Below are 21,853 nucleotides of genomic sequence, written 5' to 3' on the forward strand. Positions count from 1 at the left end.
GGAACAAGCAGACACTGCCCCCCTGTGGTGAAGGGCATGTATGGCGCAGGCTACACTCCACTCTGAAGGGTTCTCTGAACCCAGATCTCAGATCTATGTGATCCTCTCAGTGTGTCTGGGTCCTCAGGGCAGGAGAGCAGGGCTAGGTGATAGGATGTCCTCTCCTGGCTCACCTCGGAGGTTCTTGACAAAGTCCTCCAGCTTCATCTTGCGCTCAGGCTTGACATTGGGGCTGTACATGTCTGTGTTGAGCAGAATGATGGCGAAGGCCAGGATGAAGATGGTGTCTGGGTTCCGGAACTGCCGTACCACTCCAGGGTTGCAGACACAGTACCGCTGGCTGGGAGGACAGGGAGCTGGTTAGGGATCACCTAAGCCTTGCATGTGAACTGTCTTAACACCAGCCTCTCCCATCCTCATCCCACTGAGATTGCTGACTGCCCAGGAACGACAGCTCCCTGGGATCCAAGTGCTGTTGTGGGGATGTAGTTCACCTATGGGACAGGCTGGCACAAGAGGGAAATTTTCAAGACCGTGTCCTTCGTTCTCTTGCCTGGGATGAGGGCATCTCAGTGAGGGTCACATTGGTCATCTAGAGCCATGGGGAGGATGCCAGCTTCTCTTCACTATGGCCTCAGGGCCTGCCTGAGACCTCTGCCTCAGGCAGCTGACCCAACACTCTAGTCACGTGCTCTGCCCCACTCATTATCACACCATCCTCCCGCATGAACGGGCGGGGACAGAGCAGACGGCAATGCCTGTGAGCAGCACAGCAGCAGTTCTGCCTTCTCCAGCCAGGCCCAGCCATTCCTCCAGGGAAGACACCCCGGAGTGGTCCACCTTCCACATCCTCACTCCTCCTCACCCCACTTCTACAGCTGGATACAGTGAACAGGAGCCTGCTATTCCAAGCCTCAAGCATGGAGGCCCCAACATGGCAGGCCTGCCCACTGCCACGAGGGAATGACTACAACTTCACTGTTGCGCCAGGTGCTGGGCTCCATGGGTCCCTCAATCCTTCCACCCATCTAAGTGCTACTGCCTTCCCCACCACACAGGCGGGGGAAGGGAGACACAAAGAAGTTAAGTAATCTTTATAAAGTAACATAGCAGGGAAGTGGTAGATTCAGTGAATAGCCCAGGACACATGGCTTTATAGCTTGTCATGGGTCACCATGAGACACTGTAGGCCTGGGAATGGAAAGCTATCTCCGGAAAGCCAGAGAACTTTGAGAGAGTGATCAAAATGCCAGCAGAGGAAACATTAACCTCTGAGCCTAAGTTTCCTCATCTGAAAAATCAGAATAAGGTCTGTCCTTCCAAGCTACAGCTGCCAGGAACCAGGGGCCCAGTCCAGTGCCTGGGATACAGGGAGCCACTTATGCATCGACACCTGTCCTGATGTGTCCCATGAGGGGCATGTCCCTCTCCACTAAAGTGGTGTATCCCACTTTACCCCACACAGGGCCTGACCTGAATGCCTCGATGAGCCGCTCCACTTTCTGAGCCTCCCCCTGGACTCTGATATGTGCCTGGAACTTCCGGAGGGCTTCATCTAGCTCCATGGCAGAGAAGTCCATCTCGTCCACAACACAGCTGGAACAGAGAGGGATGGCCTGTGAGAGCGGCCAGGCCCATGGGGTGGTGCATCCAGTTTTGTCACATGATGGGGTGTCAAAAACTAAGGATCCTTGGATCTATGGGGACAGACAGACTGCCTCTGGAAAGCCTGCTCCTCAGATCCCCAGGCTTCTGAGGCACCCAGAGACCCCGAAGTTTTAGGAGACGTATGCTCCATGTACGCATGGCGTTCTCCACAGAGGAGCCCAAAGATGTGGCTCTTCTCCAACGGAGAGATCAGCACTGTAGTTCATGTATTCCGTGGGTACACAGGGGATGGACCCTGGAGAGAGAGCCCTCAGGTGCCAGAATAGGCTATGTGCCCAGGCAGTAGTCTTGCTCTTCTGTGGAGGGCTTGGTGGGAGCCTCTCAAGAGTCACACTGGACACTGAGTCATCCTAGTATGCAGGACAGGACAGGAGGGGAGACAGGTACACTCTTAAGTCTCTCTGTGATGAAGCTTGAGCAGAGAGGATGGGCCCTGGGAGGCATTTCCCAGGACGGCCTGGTGTCCGTGTTACCTCTGAAAGCAGCTGAAGTTACAAAGCTAGAGTGGACTGTAGTGGTGTCATCAGCCAGGGACCTGTCTCCACTCCCTGGCCCATCCTGGGGCCCAAGTAGGGCAGCAGGCAGGCAAAATTTGGGCAGTTCAGCTTCTTTCCAGGAGGCGGGCTGGGGGCCTGGCCACTTCCTGAGGCCAGTGCTATTTTCTAATGGGAGGAGAACAATGCAAGGATTTCCTGAGACCAGAAACCCAGTGAGTGGGGGTGGGCAGAGGGACCGACAGTGCTGTGGCGATAGAGCTGCTTTCCCTGCCCCTTCATCTCCATGCTCAGCAGTGCAGGAAGGGGAAGAAACACGAGGATCAGTGCAGAGCTCTGCTGCATGCCCTTGGTTAAAAGGCCCCAGCCTCCACCAAAGCTTTAGTCCTTTGACTGTGTGTCTGGTCACGTCTATGTGCACATGTGTAATAAGTGCAGAAAGGGTTTCTGCGTGAGTACATGTGTGGGTATATCTGACCCAGGCCCACCCCTCATACCTGGTGTCCTGTGTGGAAAAAGACAGTGTTGGCCAGCACCTCTCTGAGAATGAGGGGCAGGGGCAGTAGTCCTTGCCAAACTGCCTGAGACCACACTGCAGGACACTGCAGAACACCCATGCTCGTGAGCCTATTTCATTTCTGCTCCCCAGCTGCTGTTGTCTTCTGCAAAGCACATGGCTGAGCACATGGCAGGGACAACTATGTGCACCCTCCCCAATACTGACTTCTCCCTGGGCTCAGTACTTGAGTATTTCTGCCAGTTGTAAAATCTCTCAGTAGTCATAGAAATGGGGGCAGTCCTAGCAGAGACAGCTAGCAGGCCATCGCACTGAGGACTGCTCTTATCCCGACCCATCTGTGTACTTCCGAGCAGAGACACAGTAGAGAAACTGTGTGCCCTTCTGCTAGGGGAGACAATAAACCCTGGGTAGCACTACTCACAACCGAAGCAGCTGGAGGATGGGCCCAGGAGTCCTCCTCTCTGCAGGGTTTCCCATAGCCCAGTGTCATATACTCTAGCTTTCAGGGTTGTTGGAGTGTGGCTGAGTGCTGCCCACCAGGAAAGTGAGATTATGGCTTAGGCAGAGTTGAAAGGACTGATCAAAGAGGCCACATAGATGTGGGTTACCTGAAGGTCATGTGTGATGCCAAGAGGCTCTGGGTGGAGTGGGGTGGAATCTACATTAGGCACAGATGTCAATGTGAACATGGCAGGGTAGGGATGTAAGAAATGGCATGGGGTGTTGGATCGGACAAATAAGACTGGGTGGCAGAGGTGGGGTTCAGTAGGTGTGAGATACTGAAGCCTGCAGGAAGATGTTTGACAAATGACAAATGGGCATTTTAGGAAGTACTCTGAACATCTCGGGGTTTAGAACCCATCCCAGGAAAGAAAGAGGCAACTCTATATCCCAGCAAACAGCAAGCCTGATGTTGCACATGAGTAGGTGATGTGCATGTGAGGGATTCATCGCTAACAGCAAGTTGTGCTTGTGGAAGGGGGCCCTGGCCCCCCAGACTTACTCGAGCACATCACGGTTGAACTGCTTCTGCCGGTTTCCCAGGAACTCACCGATCATCTGGCGGCTGAGGCCCTTGCGCTGCAGCAGAAAGTGGGCCACCCCCACTGGTGTGTCGGGCACGAAGCCACGCTCAATGAGATACTGGATGCCCTTTTCAGGCTTCCTGGGTGGGATGGACAAGAAGAATGCTTAGTAATGACTGCTCAACCTCTAGAGCACGGGGAGCAGGGGAGGAGGTGGGTCTTTTAATAGGTGTTCCATATCCTACCAACTCTGTTTACTTACTCCATCCCCTGGATCTCCTATGCAGCATGGGTGCTGACTTCAGAGTTCAAAATGACATCTGTCTCGTCTAGTTCCAAACCCCTCACTCAACTACCTAGATCCCAGAAGAGGCTTCTGTGGGTGCTGGAGACACAATTGTCAGAATAACCTATAGATACTTGTGCAAACATGAACTACACCACACAGCAACAGACTCGCTGCCTGCTCATCCTCATGGAAGCTGCAGACAGGTAACAAGTAGGGATCCTAATGCTTGGCCACCCACCTGCACCAATTCAGAGTCCTGCTCCTACAGCTCAGCAAATGTGTCACAAACACACGCTCTGTTCCCCCCCCCCCCAGCTGCACGGCCTGCCTAGGTATAAGGACAGCTAAGTCAGAACTAGGGGTAGGAGGGGTCCCTGAGGGCAAGGAAGCCACAAATCTCAGCTGCAACAGAGCCCCAGCTTAACAGCCAGAGCCCCCAGGTTTTACTAGGCTGGAAAAGCAGCAAGCAGTTTGCAAAGACAACCACAGCTCTGCCCTGATTGGTCCCCTTTCTAACTTTATTTTGTATGCACACATTCATCCAACCAGGGCCTAGCTGACCCCACATCAATCTGGACCTTCCAGGGCTGTACAAACAGGGGACTTAGTGAGAGCGTAATGGACAAGGAGGAAGAGAGAGAAGACTGCCACAGACAGGAAAGGGAGTTGCCTAGAGGACGCCTCCAGGACCACAGGAAAAGGCTAGTAAGCAGGGGGGACTCATTCCTGCCTCAGCCTCCAGAGATCTGGGACTACAGCTTCCAAACTTGCTGGATCTACCCCTGCTCCTCCTGCCAATGACCCGCTGACTTACTGAAAAGGACCACTCCTGGATGGCACCCTGAAGTCCTCTGAGAACCCCAAATTTTAAGTCTCTCAGCTGTCACCCAAAGCCTGCTGAGAACACAGGCATGTAGCAGAAACCAAGCCTACTGCAGACCAAATGGGAAACACTACAAATCTCTTGCCAACCTGTTGCTCCCAAGGGCACCAGCTGGCTCCTGTTGTCCCCGCAAAACTGTCACTCCTACAGCAGGTAGTTTCCTTATTTTCCCTTCTGTGTCTGTACTCCCTGCCCCAGAGGGAAGTGGGCCAAGAATCTAGCTGAAGACAGGAAATGGTCTCTACCTACTGACACTTGACCAGGACCATCCAGGCCCTGGGAAGAAGTACATACTCAGCACCAGGAAGCTTCATGCTGAGCAAACTGCTGCAGAAGCAGAGCCAGAGGCTAGACGTCCACCAGATGCACCACACTGGCCCTGCTTGGGAGGCCAGGGCCACAGGAAGGTGTCTGGGGCAGCACTACAGGGTTAAGTGTGCCCTCCCCATCCCACCAGGGTGTGGTCTCACTAGCTAGGTCATCAGACCATATACAGGCCATACACAGCAGATATAGAAAGAGCCTATAGCCTGCCCTGGCTCTAGGGCAGAGCATGGTACATTTGACACCTGTCTGGCTGTGTGTGGGACAATTCAGGGTCCAGGGAAAGGAGTGTCTTTTGATGCAGATAGGCTTCTTCCTGCCCTCAGCCTCTGATTTCCTGTCTGTGTAAATCTGAGCCCTCAGCTCACCTGCAGGAAGGCCCTGTTGTCACAGGATGACATGAATGAGTCTGAAAATAGTTGTACAGGTGACTGACTCTCAGGATATGTGTCCTGCTCTCGAGGGTGGAGCTGCGTGGAACCCCTAGGGCCAGGCTGCGCATCTGGATCAGAGTAGCTCCCTTTCCCTCTGTCTGCAGTCACTGAGAGCTACTGAGCAGTAAAGTGTGTTCTAGAGTCAGCCCAAGCAGACCCAGCCTATGCCCACAGTCGGGGAGCCCAGGCACATTCCCTTATCCCAGTGCGCAGAGTCTAGCCTTCTGTCTTCTGGGTACCACTGCCTACTGGCCCTTTGACAGCAGTGTCCTGCAGATGTGCTGAGTCCATGAAGCTGGCCAGTCAGGTCCTGACACAGCTGGCAATGAAGTAGCCCAAGATGACCTGGTCCATATCCCACCCAAATGGGTACTCTGCCCCCTGCTTTGGGCACATTCTTACTTCTTTTCCTGCTCCTATAATTATACACAGGCCCGTGATATGGGCTCCTACACATGTTCCCCTACCCAGGAAAGTGGGGATGCTCTACAGGGTGCTATGCTATGGCATCTCCCAGGGCATATGCTCTTCAGGAATTAAGATGTCAGACACTGAACCTGCTGCAGACACTGGACTAGTGGCAAGGTCAGGGGGCCTGGGAGCCTAAGGGGGGATAGGTCCTTAAGTGCAGCAGAGAGTCTTTTTAAGCAAGGCCTAGGGATACCCTTGAGGTAGAGGCCCTGAAAGGGTTGCTGGCTGAGGGTCACAGCTGTCCCAGGTTGGCTGGCAGTGGGGACTGGGGAAGGGAAAAAGGAAGGATAGACAGATAGTAGACAAGTGGGCTTAGAGGCCTATATGCTTGGAACAGGATGCTTAAGAGTTAGTTTCTGTGTTCTAGAACTGGCTGGTCTGAGGGGAAAAGAGCACCATACTAGCCAAGCGAGGGGCATTGGCACCTGGTCTCTGCTGGTATGTGTGTGTGTGTGTGTGTATGTGTGTGTATTTGTATGTCTGTGTAAGCTTGTGTGTAGTGGGCAGGGGTACAGGTAAAAGGGAAGACTCATAATCCTAGACAACTACGGCTTGTGACCCAAGCCCAGGGTAGGAGGGGCTGAGCCTATCTGGATGTCCTAGAAGTCATGGTACCTGTGGCTGAGAAGCAGGGACTAGGAGCTGCAAGCCACTGTGAGGGGTGGATGGACAGTGGGGACAGGCTGTGATAAGGGGTAGCTCCAGGGCTGAGTGAGAGCCTTTAAGAGGCTTTTTGCAGGAGTCACTACCTCACACTGGCCTGCATGCAGGACGACAGTCATTTTGCTGGATATGCATGCTATGGAGCCCCTGCTATGGACAACCTGCAGTCCCTCCCCCACTGTGAGTGAGGCAATTCCTGCCCTATGCAGACATGGTGGCCGCTAGTCGGCTTCCCTACAGGAAAGAAGCCAAGGGCCTGCTTTGATCTTTAAACTGTAAGTAGAGGGGCATGCTACAGTCCTCTTCAGCTACCTGCCATAGGCCAACCAAGTTCCCACCCTCCAAAACAATGTTTTCTCATTGGTGTGTGAGGCAGGTAGGGATCTATCTGACTGTGGAGACAGATAACAGGAAGTCTGGGCTTAAATCTCAGTCTACTGGCTGGAGACCCTGGGGCAAATTATTTTACTTCTCAGGGGCCTTTGCATCCTAGGGATGACTGGGTCATCTGGCAGGAATGAAGCAGGAAGTTCAAGCTGGAATCTTCCATCAAGCCCCTGGGAACTATGCAGACTAAATGGAGGAAACAGGCCAGGCCTGAGCAGGACCAACCAGAGGGACACCAGAGCAACCTGGACAAAATGTGTCAGCTTTATGGTCGCAGAGACTGGGGCCTTCTAAGGTGCTGTGTGGGGAGTCAGGAGGGTTCCTGGTGAAGGAAACCACTTCCTTTAAAGACAACAAAATCAGAGGCCAGAAGAGGCAAGTCACTGAGCTCCAGGATGCCCAACGAGATAACGCCAGGTCTTTCAGTACTCTGTTGCTGGAGGAAGCCCCCAAGCCTCCCTGAGCCACCACCTGGATGCTGCAAAGGAAAGTCAGCTTCCTAGAGTACATAGAGAGGACCTAGCATCAGAAAGTGTTGGCTTCTGCTTCTATGCCTCACCCACCTCATCGTCTGGACCTAGAGGTCTTTCTGAACAGGCAGGAGGTTGGCAGTGAGTCCACTCACAGTTCCACCCTGCTCTCTACTTCCGGGTTTGGCATGCCTGCCTCCTCTAAGTCTGGCTAAGCCAGCTTTCCTGACATCAGGTTGTTCAGACTTAAGCATGACTGGGAGTCCACACTTGTTGTAGGCACTTCCCTCCAGTCTCTCGTTGTCATTCCACTACAAGCTCTGTGGCAAAAGCAGCTATGGATGGCTCTGAGTGAAAACAAGAATGAGACTGTGAAGGGACCTTACAGAGCATGAATGTTCATCTGCCCCTCCCACAGCCAGCTGCACAAGGCCAAGAAGAGCGCCCAAGGCCTCTTCAGTGGTAGGAGGTCTGACTGCAAAGGCTGAGCTGAGCATGATGACAGCAGCCACCCATAGTACCTCCTGGGACGGCAGCTGTAGGCCAGGCCTTCGTCCCTTTGTCTTAAATCCTGTCCAAGTCCTGGGAGCAGGGACACACACCCATTTTTTTTCAAGTGTGCCAAATGAGGCTCTGAGACCCAGGGATACACTCCAGGTCTTGGGGTAGATCAGTGGTATAGTTGGTCCCCTTCTCTCTGGGATTTTGGATTCCTGCCTTCTCTGAGAGCTGCCTACCAGATGTGCAGCTGGGGCCTGGACAGGGGGCTGAGCATCCTGGAGTCTGGACAGGGGCCTGAGGACATCTGGAGGTGGCATAGCCTCATGAGTGAGGCCCCTTACCACTCGCCTTACTGTCCCAGCTCTCCTGTTTCATTTTCTTTTTCTGGCTCTCTCACTGTGGATCACCATGCAGCTCTCTGCAGACTCCTAAGAGGGATCCTCTGGACATACAGGTATCACTTGCTAGACAGTATTGTAGAAGGCCTCTGCGTCCTGGAGGGAACTCAGGTGTGCAAGTTAAGGCAGGGCCTGGAGGAACGGCAGTAGTGAGAGCAGGAGACCAGAGTCCTGGGCAGTAGGAGAGGAGACAAGCAGGGGGCAGAGCCTGGGAGAGAAATCAGAGGGGAATCAAAGTTGGGTTTTAAGAGTGGGAACCTGTCATGGACTGGGACTGCTGAGTAAAGGCCTGGCTCAGAACACAAAGGCCCTAGGGCAAAGCAGTTACACTCCAGCCCAGGCCAGAATGCTCAGGCTCTCAGATCTGTCCCTGGAGGGGCCCTGGGGTTCTGTGAACTAAACCTTGAGCTGCCAGCCAATTCTGAGTCCTAGAGCTCTTCCTCACATCTATGGAAGGAAGAGCTTTAGAAATGGACTGGCAAAGAGGTCTGGCTTATCTGGCAAACTTAAAGCAACATGACTTCTCTCAGAATTTCCAATGTTCCCTGGCATCATGATTGGAGTGAAGGAGGAAACTGAGGCTGGGTGCTTGTTAGGGGCTGAGCTGAGAACCAGCCAGGGCCTTGGTGTCTGTTTCACGTGGAACCTTGCTGGTTCCTGCCAGTGGCTACCAGCTAGATCTCTCAGAACCAGAATTGCTGCAGGCTGCCCCTTTGGGATCTAGGCTGGCCTGGCGTGTTTCACAGTATGCACCTACCTTGGTCTCCAGTAAGCACATGGCTAGTGCCCCTGGAGAGCCAAATTAATTTTCATTAATTTTAATTATGAACATCCCTAGGTTGGGTCTTCCAGTCCTGTCTCTGGCCGTGTTAAGGGGACATTTCTCCAAATTCACTTCCAATATGGAGATGGCTCTAGTGTCCACTGAAGGATCTCAATGAGTTGATTCTAAAATTCACAAGGAACAACTATCTGTGAAAGATGTGACAACGGCGAGGTCCTTGTCTTAATACCTAGACACATGAGGGGCTGGGGAGACAGCATTGACACACATGTATGCATGGGCACACACATGTATCAGCACCTGCTCACTCATGAAAACACACAAGCACAGCAGATGTATGGAGTGTAAAAGTTGGCGTTTGGTTCAGTGGTAAGCACTTGCCTAGCCTTTTCAAGGCCCTGGGTTCAGTCCCCAGCAGGGCAAAATAATTAGAAGAATAGAAAACAAAACATAAAAAGAAAAAGCAATTTCAAACACAGAGGTACTGGTGGCTGCACCTAGTGAAATTAAACATGTCCATCAGATCAGAGCAGTGCAGCTAGAGCCAATTAGATGCTTCTCGGGGTCCTTTCATTGTGTTCAAATTATATCTGCAAATAAAAACTCTAAGAAAAAGACAAGAAAGAAAAGGAGCCAGCAGGGGACATACTTCTAATTCTGAGAGTCATCCTTAAGAAGGCCCCATGATGACATATCCTCAAAAGTGACAAACATTGAACCTCAGGAGGCTCAGGCAGGAGGGTCAAAAAGTCAAGGCCTGCTGGGGCTGTACAGTGAGTTCCGGGCCAGCCTGGGCAATTTTGCAGTATCTTGTCTCAAAATATGAGGGAAGTACTTGCCACTGGTCCTAAACTCAAGTCCTAGAACTAGGGGGAAAAAGTGACCATAAAGAAATGGGCAAATAGCCTCAACGGTTATTTGAATGAGGCAAAACAGAGAAGAACTGGCAGGTGGAGCCATTAAAGTCAGCAGAGAATACAAATGACAATGATATCATCTATACTCTGCCCGGAGGAAGCAGGCAACACAGAATGTTGTGGGTGGGGAGCAAGCACTGTCAGATCAGGGGTGGGAAACAGGTATAGCCCCTTTTAAACACGAACTTGGTAGCTCTGATGCCAAAGAAAATCCCTACCCAGGAGCCTACAATTCCACGCTGTCATCCTGAGATGTGGGGGACAGTCCATACACAGTGTCATGTTTCCAGAGTCATGAAGAGGCTGAAGCAGCAAGCCAAATGACCTTCAGAGGACCATGCTGGGGTGCACCCCATGTGGCACACAGGAAACAATGTCCATTATCACCAACAAGCAAGACCTTCAACAGCCTACATACCACACCCTCCCTAGCAGGTCCCTCTGTGGTCACAGTCCATCTGCACTGCTATGGATGCTCAAAATCATGCCATCCTAGTCTTGAAGGAGCAGCGGGGAGCAGCGAGGTGTGGCTCAGATGTGGCTGACCCCCACTGTGCCCCACTACCCTCCTGTGGCCCTTCTGGGAAACTCCTAGGGTGTATGCTTGTAACCAGCAGGCAGGCTAGTCACATGCTTTTCAGGTCCACAGCCCCCAGGGAAACCACACCAGGCTGGAGTCTGATGACCCCAAATCCCAGAGTCCCCAGGGAAGGAAATGTGAAATCTCAGGTTAAACAAGAGTTGCCAAGGTCCCCTCCGAGGGTGTGCTCAGCCCTCCCCACTTCCCATGCTATTTTTGACCCTGCTAAGAATAGTTTACTTTAAATATCCACCTCTTACCATGGCTTCACTCTCAGGAAGGCCCAGCCGCACTTTCCCTAAGCCCCTCCAGAGCAGCCGCTCAAATGTTCTGCAAGCCGCAGCCTACAGATAGAAACCTGCCACCGGCCTTGTTCAAGACCTTTGTACTTCATATTGTCCCTGAACCTGGCATTTGAGGCAGAGCCTGCTATGGGGACACATGGGTGGGAATGACGGGTAGGGATTTACCACAAAACAGTCCCCAATCTGCTGTCTAGCCCAGGAACATCTGCCACCTCCACAATGGTCTTTGGAAGGAGCTGGGTCTCCTGAGATTCAAAGCTGCTCTAACTATAAACGTGGCACAGCATCCTGCCTTGACCTTATTATAAAGACTGCCTGAAACTCCAGCCTCAGTGGGGAGGTGGGCAGAGGCTCACAGCAGGAAGGAAGGTGAATTCGCCTCTTGCCTTATCCTGCCTAGGCCTAGGGTTGTGACTGCCACGGCCATGTGGGTCTGTCCACCATGCATGAAGGGGAAACTCACTTGTTGAAGAGATTCAGGCCAATTCGGTAATGCCTCTTACGGATGACATCATTGCTGAAGGCTGGTGAGTCCCAGCTGTTGCGGGTCTCCTTGTGGTATGTCTGCTTGCTGAGTGTCTGCTCCCGCAGGCTGTCCCGCGATGAGGACTCAGAGCTGCAGTTTATGGTATCGTTGGAGTTGGATGTACTGTTGATGCTATCATTGTCCCCATCTGAGTAGTCAGACTCAGATTTGCTCTGCCGGTTGGCTGAACCATTGATGGCCAGGTGGCTCTCGAGAGGTCTGGGGGGCCGAGGCCGCAACTCAGGCTCCTCCCGGGGGAGGCCTTTGGGGGGACCACCATGGGGGCCATGCTTGGGGCTGCCTTGCTGTCCACCGAGACTGCGCTCATAGGCGCTCTGCCTCTTGAGTGAGCTTCGATCTGAGCGGTCACTGAGTTCCACTGAGCTGTCACTGGGTGGCTCAATGGTAAGCAAGGGAAGGTGGTCCACCCGCAGCCTTGGCTCTGGCCGCTCCAGTGATGGTGTGCTTCGGCAGCTCGTGTCTGTGTCAGCCTTGTCCTCCTTGTGGGCCAAGGCCCAGTAGTCCTGGGCTGTACCCCCAGCCCTTAGCCGCAGGTCCGACTCTGTGCTGGAAGGCCGATCCCCAGCCTGTGAGAGCGGTAGAGGCGGTGACAGCTCTTCCTCATCAATGTAGAGGGTGACATCGCTATATGAGGCTGTCATCTCATCCAATTTGTGGTGGTCCATGCCATGTAGGCCTGGCTTGGGCTCAGTGTCCCGGGCCCGTACTGTGTCTGGGGCTGGTACTGCCTCACTGTGTAGGCTGCGGCAATTGAGGGCATCATCGATGGACTCAGCCAGGGACTTCACCTGCCGGGAGAATGCATCCTCCAGTTCTGTGATGGCATCTGCAAAGTCACTGGAGGGTGCTGGAGACTTGAGGGCTGGGTCGCTAAGGTCTCCACATTCTGATGGCACCAGGGCACCCAGCTGGGAGCCATCATTGGTCACAGAGACCTGCTTGCCCTCAAAGTAAGAGCTGTGCACCTTCTCGGGGCCTTCAAAGGAGAACTGCATCCTCATGTTGGACAGCACAATGCGGCGTGACATGCGGTTCTCTGACATGGAGCTACGCAGGCGCTCAAAGTTCTTGTTCATTTGGTACTGGCGAAACGCCGTCTGGATGGTGCGGGCTGCATGGCGGGTCACAAGGCGTCCCCCATACTTGCGTTCTAGCATTTCCACCTGGTGGGGTAAGGAGAGGAGAATGTGGGCCCTGTGTGATGACACAGAGACAGGTATCTACCCTTTTTATGCTCTGTAGCAATGTAACCTGGGATGGTCTCACCACGGGGTGAGGTTGGAAGTTTTCAGTGTCAGGGTAAAGGCAGTAACACACATGTGCTGAGAATCTCAATACCTCTGGCCATTGAAGCTATGGGCCCTACAGGTTTTCTAAAAATCTATCTACAGATGTGACCCCAGAGCTGGGGAATCTGAGGCACAAACAGGTCAGGACCTAGTCAGAGGATGTGGCTTGACCTCAGCTCTGCCTCTCTTCAGCTTGGACAAGCCTTGGAACCACAAAGTCCTCCATTTCCTTAACTGTGACATGGGGCGGTAGTAGGACCCACTTTCTAGTACTCTGGTAAGCTCCCAGTGATGAAAGGCAGGTGCCTGGCATAGGCCAGGGGCAGCTGGATGAAGAGCTCAGCCCCATTCCCAGGTGGCAGATGCAGTCATGATGCAGATGCAGGTCTCTGTGCTCCTTGCTATACAGATGGCTGAGCTGAGACCTAGGTAAGACTTGGCAAGGCTGGCTCTCCTTTTATCCTATAGCTCCATGAGCTCTGATGGGCATGGTTGTGAGTTGTGAGGGGCGCTGGGCAAGTTCTCAGGCACCTCAGCTCAATATCTGTCAAGAATGACCCAAGGTCTCCTGAAGTCTCAGGCCTTACAGTCTACCTAGGCTGAGGGCTAATCCTGAGCCTGGATCCTGGGTGAGTATGAAACACAGTTAGCTATAGCCTGGTCTGCAGGAATCAGCAATCTGTCTCTGGCTGCTGGGGCTGGGCTCTATCTCTGTGGGAATGAGGAAAGGATTCAGGTTCTCAGGACGAGGTAAAATCCTGATTGCACCTGTCTGGCACTATGAGCCAGCACCTCATCCATCATGCATGGCATTGCAAAGGACACACGAGGTCCCTCTCTACCCCGGGTTAGGTTAGAAAGATGCACAGTCTGATACAGAACACCAGAGACAGCAAAGCCAGGGCTGTGGCCCAAGTCTAGGAGAGGCCCCTCTGTACACCATCTCAGAGCTACCAGGAAGCAGCTCTAGGAACAGCCAGGAGACTGGGGAGTTCTTTCACTGCAGTCCAGAGATGGTTGCACTGCTACACCAACAAGCAAAACTACTATATTTGGCTGAGTGGGCAAAAAGCTCAGAGTCAGGAAGGAAGCCCCCCTTCCTTCCTTCAATCCCCTGCCTAAGAAGGCTTCCACCTGGAATCCCTGCCAAAGGCTTCAGAGATACCAGAGTCACCAAAGCCTACTCCAGGGCCTTCCTTAATGCCCTGGACTTTGGAGACTAGGGTCCATCCTGCTGTCTGTATTGGGTTGAATGATGGCTCACTAGAAGGGTAGAAATGGGCTCTAGGATGAGTCAGCAGGAAGACCCCTCTGCCCTCCCCTAAGCAGACACTGGTTGTCCCAACCCTATTCTCTCTCAATCCTGAACTCACCATGGCTATCCTGCCTTTTGGTCTGGAAGTGACATGAGGCCCCATCTATAGTACTTCTGGGACCCAGAGGAGGGAAAAGCAACTAACACTTGCTACCCATGGGATGCCAGGAACTGGACCACACCCTCATATAGTTCTTACCATACTGAGAGACTAGGACCTACGCTAGCCCTGATCTCAGATGACATGAGGAAAGCTAGTAGCCAGGCTTTACAGCCAGTGGCAGGAAGGCTTTCCCCGGGGCCAGGGCTCACCCTGGTATGTTTACTTGGATCCAGAGGAACTGCCTTCCACAAGGCACACCTGCCACCACCCAGAGACTTGAGGCCATTCCCTGATCCCCATGCAGGCCTCCTGCTCTTAGGGACGGGAAAGAAAGCATGGAGGGTTGGGTTAAGGAGAACGCATCTGACTCTTATCACTAAGATGGAAACCCACCTTCCCCTCACAATTCTCATGTAATCTACCCTACTCCTGGTCCAGGAAGTTCAGGCAGCATGGAACACTATGTGGCTACTCATGCTGACTCCTCTTGCCTCTGTGCCAACTCTTCTCTGCCACCTTTTCTATCTTTCACATACACCAAGGTCATTCTTGTACCAAAACCTTGGCAATACTGTTAGCTCTTTTTCAAATGCCCAGTTTTTAGGCCACCATCATCTGATACAGAGTCCCTCTACTTCTTCCACCAGAATTATGACCTCCAGGGTCTGGGTCACTTCCTGCAGTGAAAATGTCTGATGACTTGCTTGTCCATCCACTGTCCAGGAATGTCACTCAGGTGCAGCATCCTCATCTTGCAGGCTGTCCCTTATCCTATTATCTGGCACCAGGGGAAATTCAGCTCTGGATGGAATGAAGGTGAACAGCTGCATATTTGTGGCATGTAATCATTCCTACAGGCCGTCTCAACCTTGCCCAATTCTATTTCATGGTCCTGTTCAGATGACTTTTACAACAAACTCTTCAGGGATCACTCTGGATCTCAGCAGAGCTGAGAAACTCAGTAGAGGCTGTTCTGCCTGCTGCTGACCTGGCAAAGGAATCAAGGTCCACGGCTATGGGGGAACTGCTACGAGGCCCCTTGTGAGTCTCGACTAACAAGGAGGATAAAGCATGTGAGCAGAGGAAGGTAGAGCTATCCTATGTCACAAATAATAACCCCAGGGCTGAGAGGTCAAGATTGAGAGGTATCTTCCGAGGGAGAAGATCCACCCTGAGGGCACCCCACCACGTCCTCAGGAAGATGAGATGGCATAAGCCTAGACCCCTGTTCCTTTAAGGAAACAAAGTGGCTAGCAGATATGGGTGAGAGGGAGATAGCACCTGTGGGCTGTGGGAAGGGGTCCTGGTGTCAGCCCACGGCTGAGGGACTGCCTGGGAGACATGGAGTTTGCCCAAAGCACAAGGCCCAGAGCTATGGAATGCCAGCCAGACGTTCTGTTTGTCTCTACACATCCATGAAGCTCAGAGAGCTCCTGAAACCTGGCATTGCTCAGAGACACAGTCAAACAGTGGACATTCATTCCCACACCAGCCTGTTCTCTGCTGAACAACTGCACCGTGAGGATCTGCTCTGCACACAGCAAACCCCAAAAGTGGGCCAGGCCACCTGACCTTGGGTTTGAGGCCTGAGGAAGAGCTATAGCATTCAATGTAGACTTTCTCTAGAGACTGTAGAGACACAGTTTCTAGATAGGATAATAAGTAACCCCCTCCCTCAGGCCTCAGGCCTTTCTTGGGCCCTAAGAACCTCCACAGCCACCTTGGCAACCTGTGCTCTAGTGGTGCTGGGCCATGACACTCAGGTGCCCAACATAGGCTAGATTCTAGCAGTGAGGGATATGGAAACCTACAAAGGCAACATTTGAAGAGGATACTATAAGTCCCCAGAAAGGATGCCAGTGCCCCTGGCTATCAGTGTAAATCCCTTCCCATGTTTTAGCAGAGCTGGGCTGGAAAAGGCTCTAGGAGAAGTGAAGGCAGGGCTCCCCTCATCCTCAGATGGGCACCATAGCTGGTATCTGGAATCCATCACTAAGAGCATCTGGCAACTGAGGCCTTGTGTCACTTGGGAGGTCATGAACAGCGGGAAGAGACTCCTGCCACCTACCTGCTTATCTTGCAGATCTGAAGAGAGCTCATAGCTCTCAGACAGTGACCGAGAGCGCTTGATGGCCTCCTCCTCAGCCTGCTTGCGCAGGACAGAGGTCGAGTGCTGAAGCCGGGGCCTCCGTGTGCGCTGTTGTGGTCCTGGTCCTGCGTACAGCCCATAGGCACCCACTGATGTGTGCTCGTAGTGTTCCGGGCTCAGGCTGGAACCAGGTACCAAGGGACCCTGGTGGTAGGCTGAGGGGCTGTCCAGCGATGTGCCAGTCTCACTACTGGGGGCTTCACCTTCAACACTGCAGAGGAGAGAGAAGAGAGACACATGCTAAACAGAAAAGCAGAACCTGGTGAGTGGGAGAAGGTAGCCAGGGACTCTGCAGAGCCCTCTGCTCTGCATCTTCCTGGAGCTTCTGAACAACTTCCATATTCTAACATCTGGTATACTGTACTGATGGGGCCAGCTTCCCAACTAAGTATCAGCCCTCCAATGACAGAGGTTTTGACCAACTGTGGTACTAATGGTGCCTAGCACTTTTAACAGAGCCTGGTCTGTGCTAAGTACTCACTGTGTTTTCAAAAAATAAGGTCACTACCTCTCCTGCCACCTGAATTAAATGCTGGATTGATTTTGTACCCCTATCTCCCCATGACTATATTTGGAGCCAGAATCTTTTTAAATTTTTTTCTTTATTTTATATGTATAAGTGTTTTGTCTGCATGGATGTATGTGTCTGTGCTTGCAGAGGTCAGAAGAATGTCTATCTCCTGGAACTAGAGTTACAGATGGTTGTGAGATACCACATCAGTGCTGGGAACTGAACCCAGGTCCTCTGCAAAAGCAATTGTTTTTAACAGCGAAGCCATCTCTAGCTCCCTGTAGATAGGATCATTAAAACGAAAGACATTAGGGTAGATCCTAGTATAACTGAACTGGTATCCTTCTAAGAAGGGGAATGCAGGCTACAGCATATATGGTAGAAGACGGTGTGAACACTTGAGGAGAAGGTGGCATACCAAGGAGAGAGGCTCAGGAGAAGACAGCCAGGCCACACCTCCATTGCAGACTGGTAGCCTCCAGAGCCTGCAGATACTGAAGGCCTGTGGCTAAGGTCCACCACTGCCATTTGTCATGGCAGACTCAGAAGCAAACCCGATGTTACTCAAGTGTTTTACATTTTAACTTTCCCTATGAAGAGGAAGCGCGGTGACGAGTGTGAGTCCCGTGTAAACACTGTCCCGGGTACCAAAGGCTGGAAGCAGGTCCCCTTCCATCTCACTGCCTTTTGCTCCACAGAGTACCTTCATGCCAAGCAGGAGCAAGGCCAACTAGTGGGGACAGAGGGACTGGCTGCTGACTCATCCCAGCCTTGGACCTGGAACATTCTATTCTGTACAGACACTCATTCCCTCTGCAGTTGCTTTTCAGGGAGGGATGGGGAGAAAAAGGAGACACTGATTTGAAGAGTTTCTAATACAAGTCCTCATCCTTTGCCAGGCTCCCTGTCCCTGTGAGACCAGACACCCGGGCACTGGCAGGAACTTAAAAGGCCTGTGATCCCTGGGGCAGGGTGGAGGGTCTCCAGAATGGACACAGAGACAAAAGAACAAGGGCCCCACCCAGACTTCAGTCCTTTCCAAAATGTCCCCTATTCAGACCAATGAGGAATGTCCTGCACTAAGCAGCCTGGCAGACAGGCTGCCCTGCTCAGTTCTACTAGAGTCCTGTTGTTTGTTCTCCAGGGGGTCCCCAGGTTGGGGCCTGTGGAAGGGAGCCTGAAACAGGGAGGGCCAAAGCTGCCTGCCCTTGGACTCTGACCACTCTGCACCAGGGTCAGAAGCAAATCTCAGCACCTGCCTCTGGCCTATGGCTTAGCAGCTGCCTCTGGCCTTCAGGAACAGGCAATGGAACCTCCCAACATGCCCCAGTGGCTAAGGTATGACAGTCATTCTTTGAGAAGGACCTACCTGGAGGAGGAATTGGGAGACACAGCCAGAGCTTTGGCTGGCTCTATCTATAGTTTTCCTTTTAGTAATATTAGCAACTTAGTCCAAGAAACACCACCCTTCAAGGCTCTCAGGGCACCACAGAGCCATCTGACCCACTGTTGTCCCTGGACCCCCACCAGTGTCCTTTGGACCCAGTGTTTGCTGAAACTTGAACAGCACACTTTTCATTAAATGCTCAGAACTTCAACCAACCATCATGAGAAAGAAGGAATAAGTACCATTAGAATTAGGCCACCCAGAGTACAGAAGAGCAGCCTCCATTGGGAAAGCCCACCCAGGCTCTCTGGCACCAACCAAAGCGGGTCCTACTTCACTCAGGTGGGTCAGCACACACATAGACGCATGCCCCTCAATTTAACGCATGTTCTGGTCAAGGGTCTGGCTCTGTGTATAATGAGCTGGAGGAAATATAGCCTGTGCCTTTTGTAGGGGATTTCAAACAGCCCTGAATCAGAAGGTGGAGAAGACAGCAGTCAACACCATCCCTGGAGCAGAGCCTGAAGCTCCCCGGTGGTCGCCAGGCTGCACCAGAAAGAACCACAGGGAGTTCAGACAGAGAAGAATGGGCTAGGCCAGGCCTGCCTCATGGTGCTGTTACTGACCCTCAACGTCTAGGCTGGAGGAGCAGTGGCTAGAAGGATTCAGTCTTTTCTTGCCTGGCCTGAGAACAGCTTCAAGGACAGGGCATTCATTGCTGCTGGCCATGGGGAAAGAGCAGGGCCTAGGCTGCCTGCAAGCCTGGGAGATCCAGCCTACACAGTAGGTCTCAGCTTAGGGCAGGGGCACTAGGACAGAGATTTATCCCAGCTGGCTTTGCCTCTATGGATGAGACATCAAAGTGGTGTCTGCACCGAGGAGGGTAATTTTTGGGATGGGACTAGGGATGAAAGAGGTCAGGAGTGCGCTGGAGCTGTGTTACTGCTCTGGGCAGTTCTGGGCCAATAGGTTTCCAGAATATGCGGGGAGAGAAGGCCAGGTCTCTTCAGAGCTTCCCCTATGAGAAGGGGAGGGGTGTTCAATCCTGTTCCAACAGACCTGCATTTAGGGAGAAACTTCCCCAGAGAGCTACACCTGGGATGGAGGGAAGGTGAAACATAGAACCAGGGCTCAGGAGGCTAGAGGAGGTGCCAGGTCAGAATGTAGGGCCTGGGTGTAGCTGTTGTCACCCCGGAGTCCTGGATAGAGACTAACATATAGAATACACCTCCATTTATAGCGTGGATGTCTTGAGATGTATATCCTAAGTAGAAATATTGTAAGTTGGTGTATTGGCTCTCCCACAAACATACTGCACAGTAGAAGAATCTCAGTGCAAACTTCTTTATTTCTGGACCCTGTGAGCCTCTGTGGCTATTTTGCAGTAAGGGACAGTTCTTGCACCTCCCCCCAAAGAACACGTAGTGGAGTGGAATCAACTTCATAAAGAAGCTCTAGGGGGATGCCACAGAGAAAAGTCATCCTGGGTCCCTCCCCGGATGTCCAGGTGTCTATCAGAGTAGAATGGTACAACCCTGCTCATGCCTGCCCTAGCAATGGGCCTGAGAGTGTCTTTGCTCACTGGCTTGGCAGCATGGGCCTTTCTGCTTAGAAGGGTTGTCTTTGCCCTTCTAGAATCAGAAACACTCCAATAAAGGAAAGTCTCTTGTTGGTGTCTGACACTGTGTGGCTTTGGATGTGTGGTGTGTGTGTGTGTGTGTGTGTGTGTGTATACCACAGCATGTGTATGGCGATCAGAGGAGAAAGTAGGTTCTCCTTCCACCATATGGGTCCTGGGGATCATACTCAGGCTATCAGCTTTGGTAGCAAGCATCTTTACCTGCTGAGTTATCTCTCCGGTCCTGGGTGTTTTTCTGGACTGTAGAAAGCCTGCCCCACCACACAGCTCCGCATGTAGACTTGACAAATGACCCCAACCGAGTGAGGCAGAGAACGTACATCTTCAATGACACCCTTAACCTACCATATGTCTCTTCCAGACTCCTAGACTACAGGCAGATCAAGGAATGGGACGAGACATACATTCCACATCCAACAGTCCCTAACTATTCAGTTCCTAAAATGTTCCATGGCAGTTAGGTGGTTGCTGCCTGTAACAAGTCTCAGATCTTCCTGGTTCAACAATTCTTCTAGGCGCATGCTAAGCCAAGAACACCAACACACAAAGGGATAAATACAAGGACTTTCACAGTGCTGTGGTCTCTAAGCATGCAATATTAGAAATAAATCTAGATCCCCACCTAAAAGGGACTGACTGCAATTATTTTCATGTCCACACAAGGGAAGCAACGTCAAGATGCAGAAGATCTGACCTGACAGCTGTGAATGGGAAGAGACCTGGAGATGTTTCGGTGACTATAAGATTGATGTGAGCTGATGCCGTCACACAGCTGAGGAGGCCCGGCAGCGCTGTGCTCCACAGAAAGCCAGGAGCAAAAATAGCCCTAGTGCAGCTGTCAGATCACAGCAGAGGCCTCTGCATCCTGGAGCTAGGCTAGAGGTGGCAGACCTTTTCATCTTCCCCTCACCAACCCTGCAGACATTGCTAATCTATCCCTGACTCCATCCTGCTGATCCTGGGTGGAGCCTCAGTCGGGTTCCACATAGATTCACTACATCTGATCCTAGCTGGCATAAGAGACAGACCCAGTGGGTCAGACCCAAATTACTGCAATCTGGGTCAGCTGAGCAAGCTAGGCCAGAAGCAGCCCCTTCTCAGGGTATATGATCCCTTGCCTCAGTCCTAAAGGATGATAAATTGAGACTGGAATAGATTTCCCCAGGGGAGGGGGAAGGGGTAGGAAATGGGTTATTCCCAGGAGTGAGAATACTGTTTGCCTGACCGGAAGTCTCCCTCGTCCCACAGGGCTAGTGTCAGTCTGTAGCCCTTACATTTCAGTGTCTCCGAGGTCCTTGCTCTCATCTGATCTCAATCCTCACTTTTTTTTTTTTTTTTTTTTGAGGCCCCTGCCACTTCCCACCTGTACAGCAACTGGGACATGAACATGTGTGGTCCTTCAGCAGATGGAGGCTGAGCTCCCCATGTTCAAGAAGGGGGCCTGGTGGTTGGGCAGGCCTGGTACCACCCATGGACAGATGGATGCTCTGTCCCTGAGCTCCCTTCCTATCTGGGGACTTCAGGCTGACTCAGAAGGCAGCTTCCCAACCTCTCAGGCTCAAGCCTCACAAGAGATGGTCTGGTTTTTGTTTTTTTTTTTCCCAGACCAAGTGAGGCAGAATCACTCAAGGGTCCTTAGAGTCCCTGTTGACCTAGTGCACCAGGCACAGGGAGTCTCTGCTCACACACTGCTTGCCAGTTATATGACATGAGCAGGGATCCTGGAGTCTCGCTTCCCATTCCAGTACATGGAGAATAGAGTGGCTGTCGGCAGAGCAGAGTTGACACCGTGCCATCCTG

At 52.3% G+C, this 21,853-nt stretch overlaps 1 protein-coding gene across 8 annotated transcripts in view; it reads right to left on the bottom strand.

Moving 5' to 3' along the window:
- The window catches only part of Iqsec1 (IQ motif and Sec7 domain ArfGEF 1), a 336,298-nt gene that overhangs the window by 15,430 nt on the left and 299,015 nt on the right, over positions 1-21,853 (bottom strand). For all 8 annotated transcript variants that reach the window (XM_050160328.1, XM_050160329.1, XM_050160330.1 and 5 more), the window contains 5 exons: positions 16,436-16,727; positions 11,577-12,823; positions 3,686-3,847; positions 1,474-1,596; positions 174-340 (listed from right to left, as the gene is read on the bottom strand). In XM_050160328.1, coding sequence (XP_050016285.1) covers positions 174-340; positions 1,474-1,596; positions 3,686-3,847; positions 11,577-12,823; positions 16,436-16,727 — 1,991 coding nt within the window. The remainder of the gene's footprint in view (positions 1-173; positions 341-1,473; positions 1,597-3,685; positions 3,848-11,576; positions 12,824-16,435; positions 16,728-21,853) is intronic.

Source organism: Alexandromys fortis, unplaced genomic scaffold (genome assembly GCF_014885135.2).
Source record: "Alexandromys fortis isolate MF-2015 unplaced genomic scaffold, M_Fortis_MF-2015_v1.1 scaffold_111, whole genome shotgun sequence".
Lineage (NCBI taxonomy): Eukaryota > Metazoa > Chordata > Mammalia > Rodentia > Cricetidae > Alexandromys > Alexandromys fortis.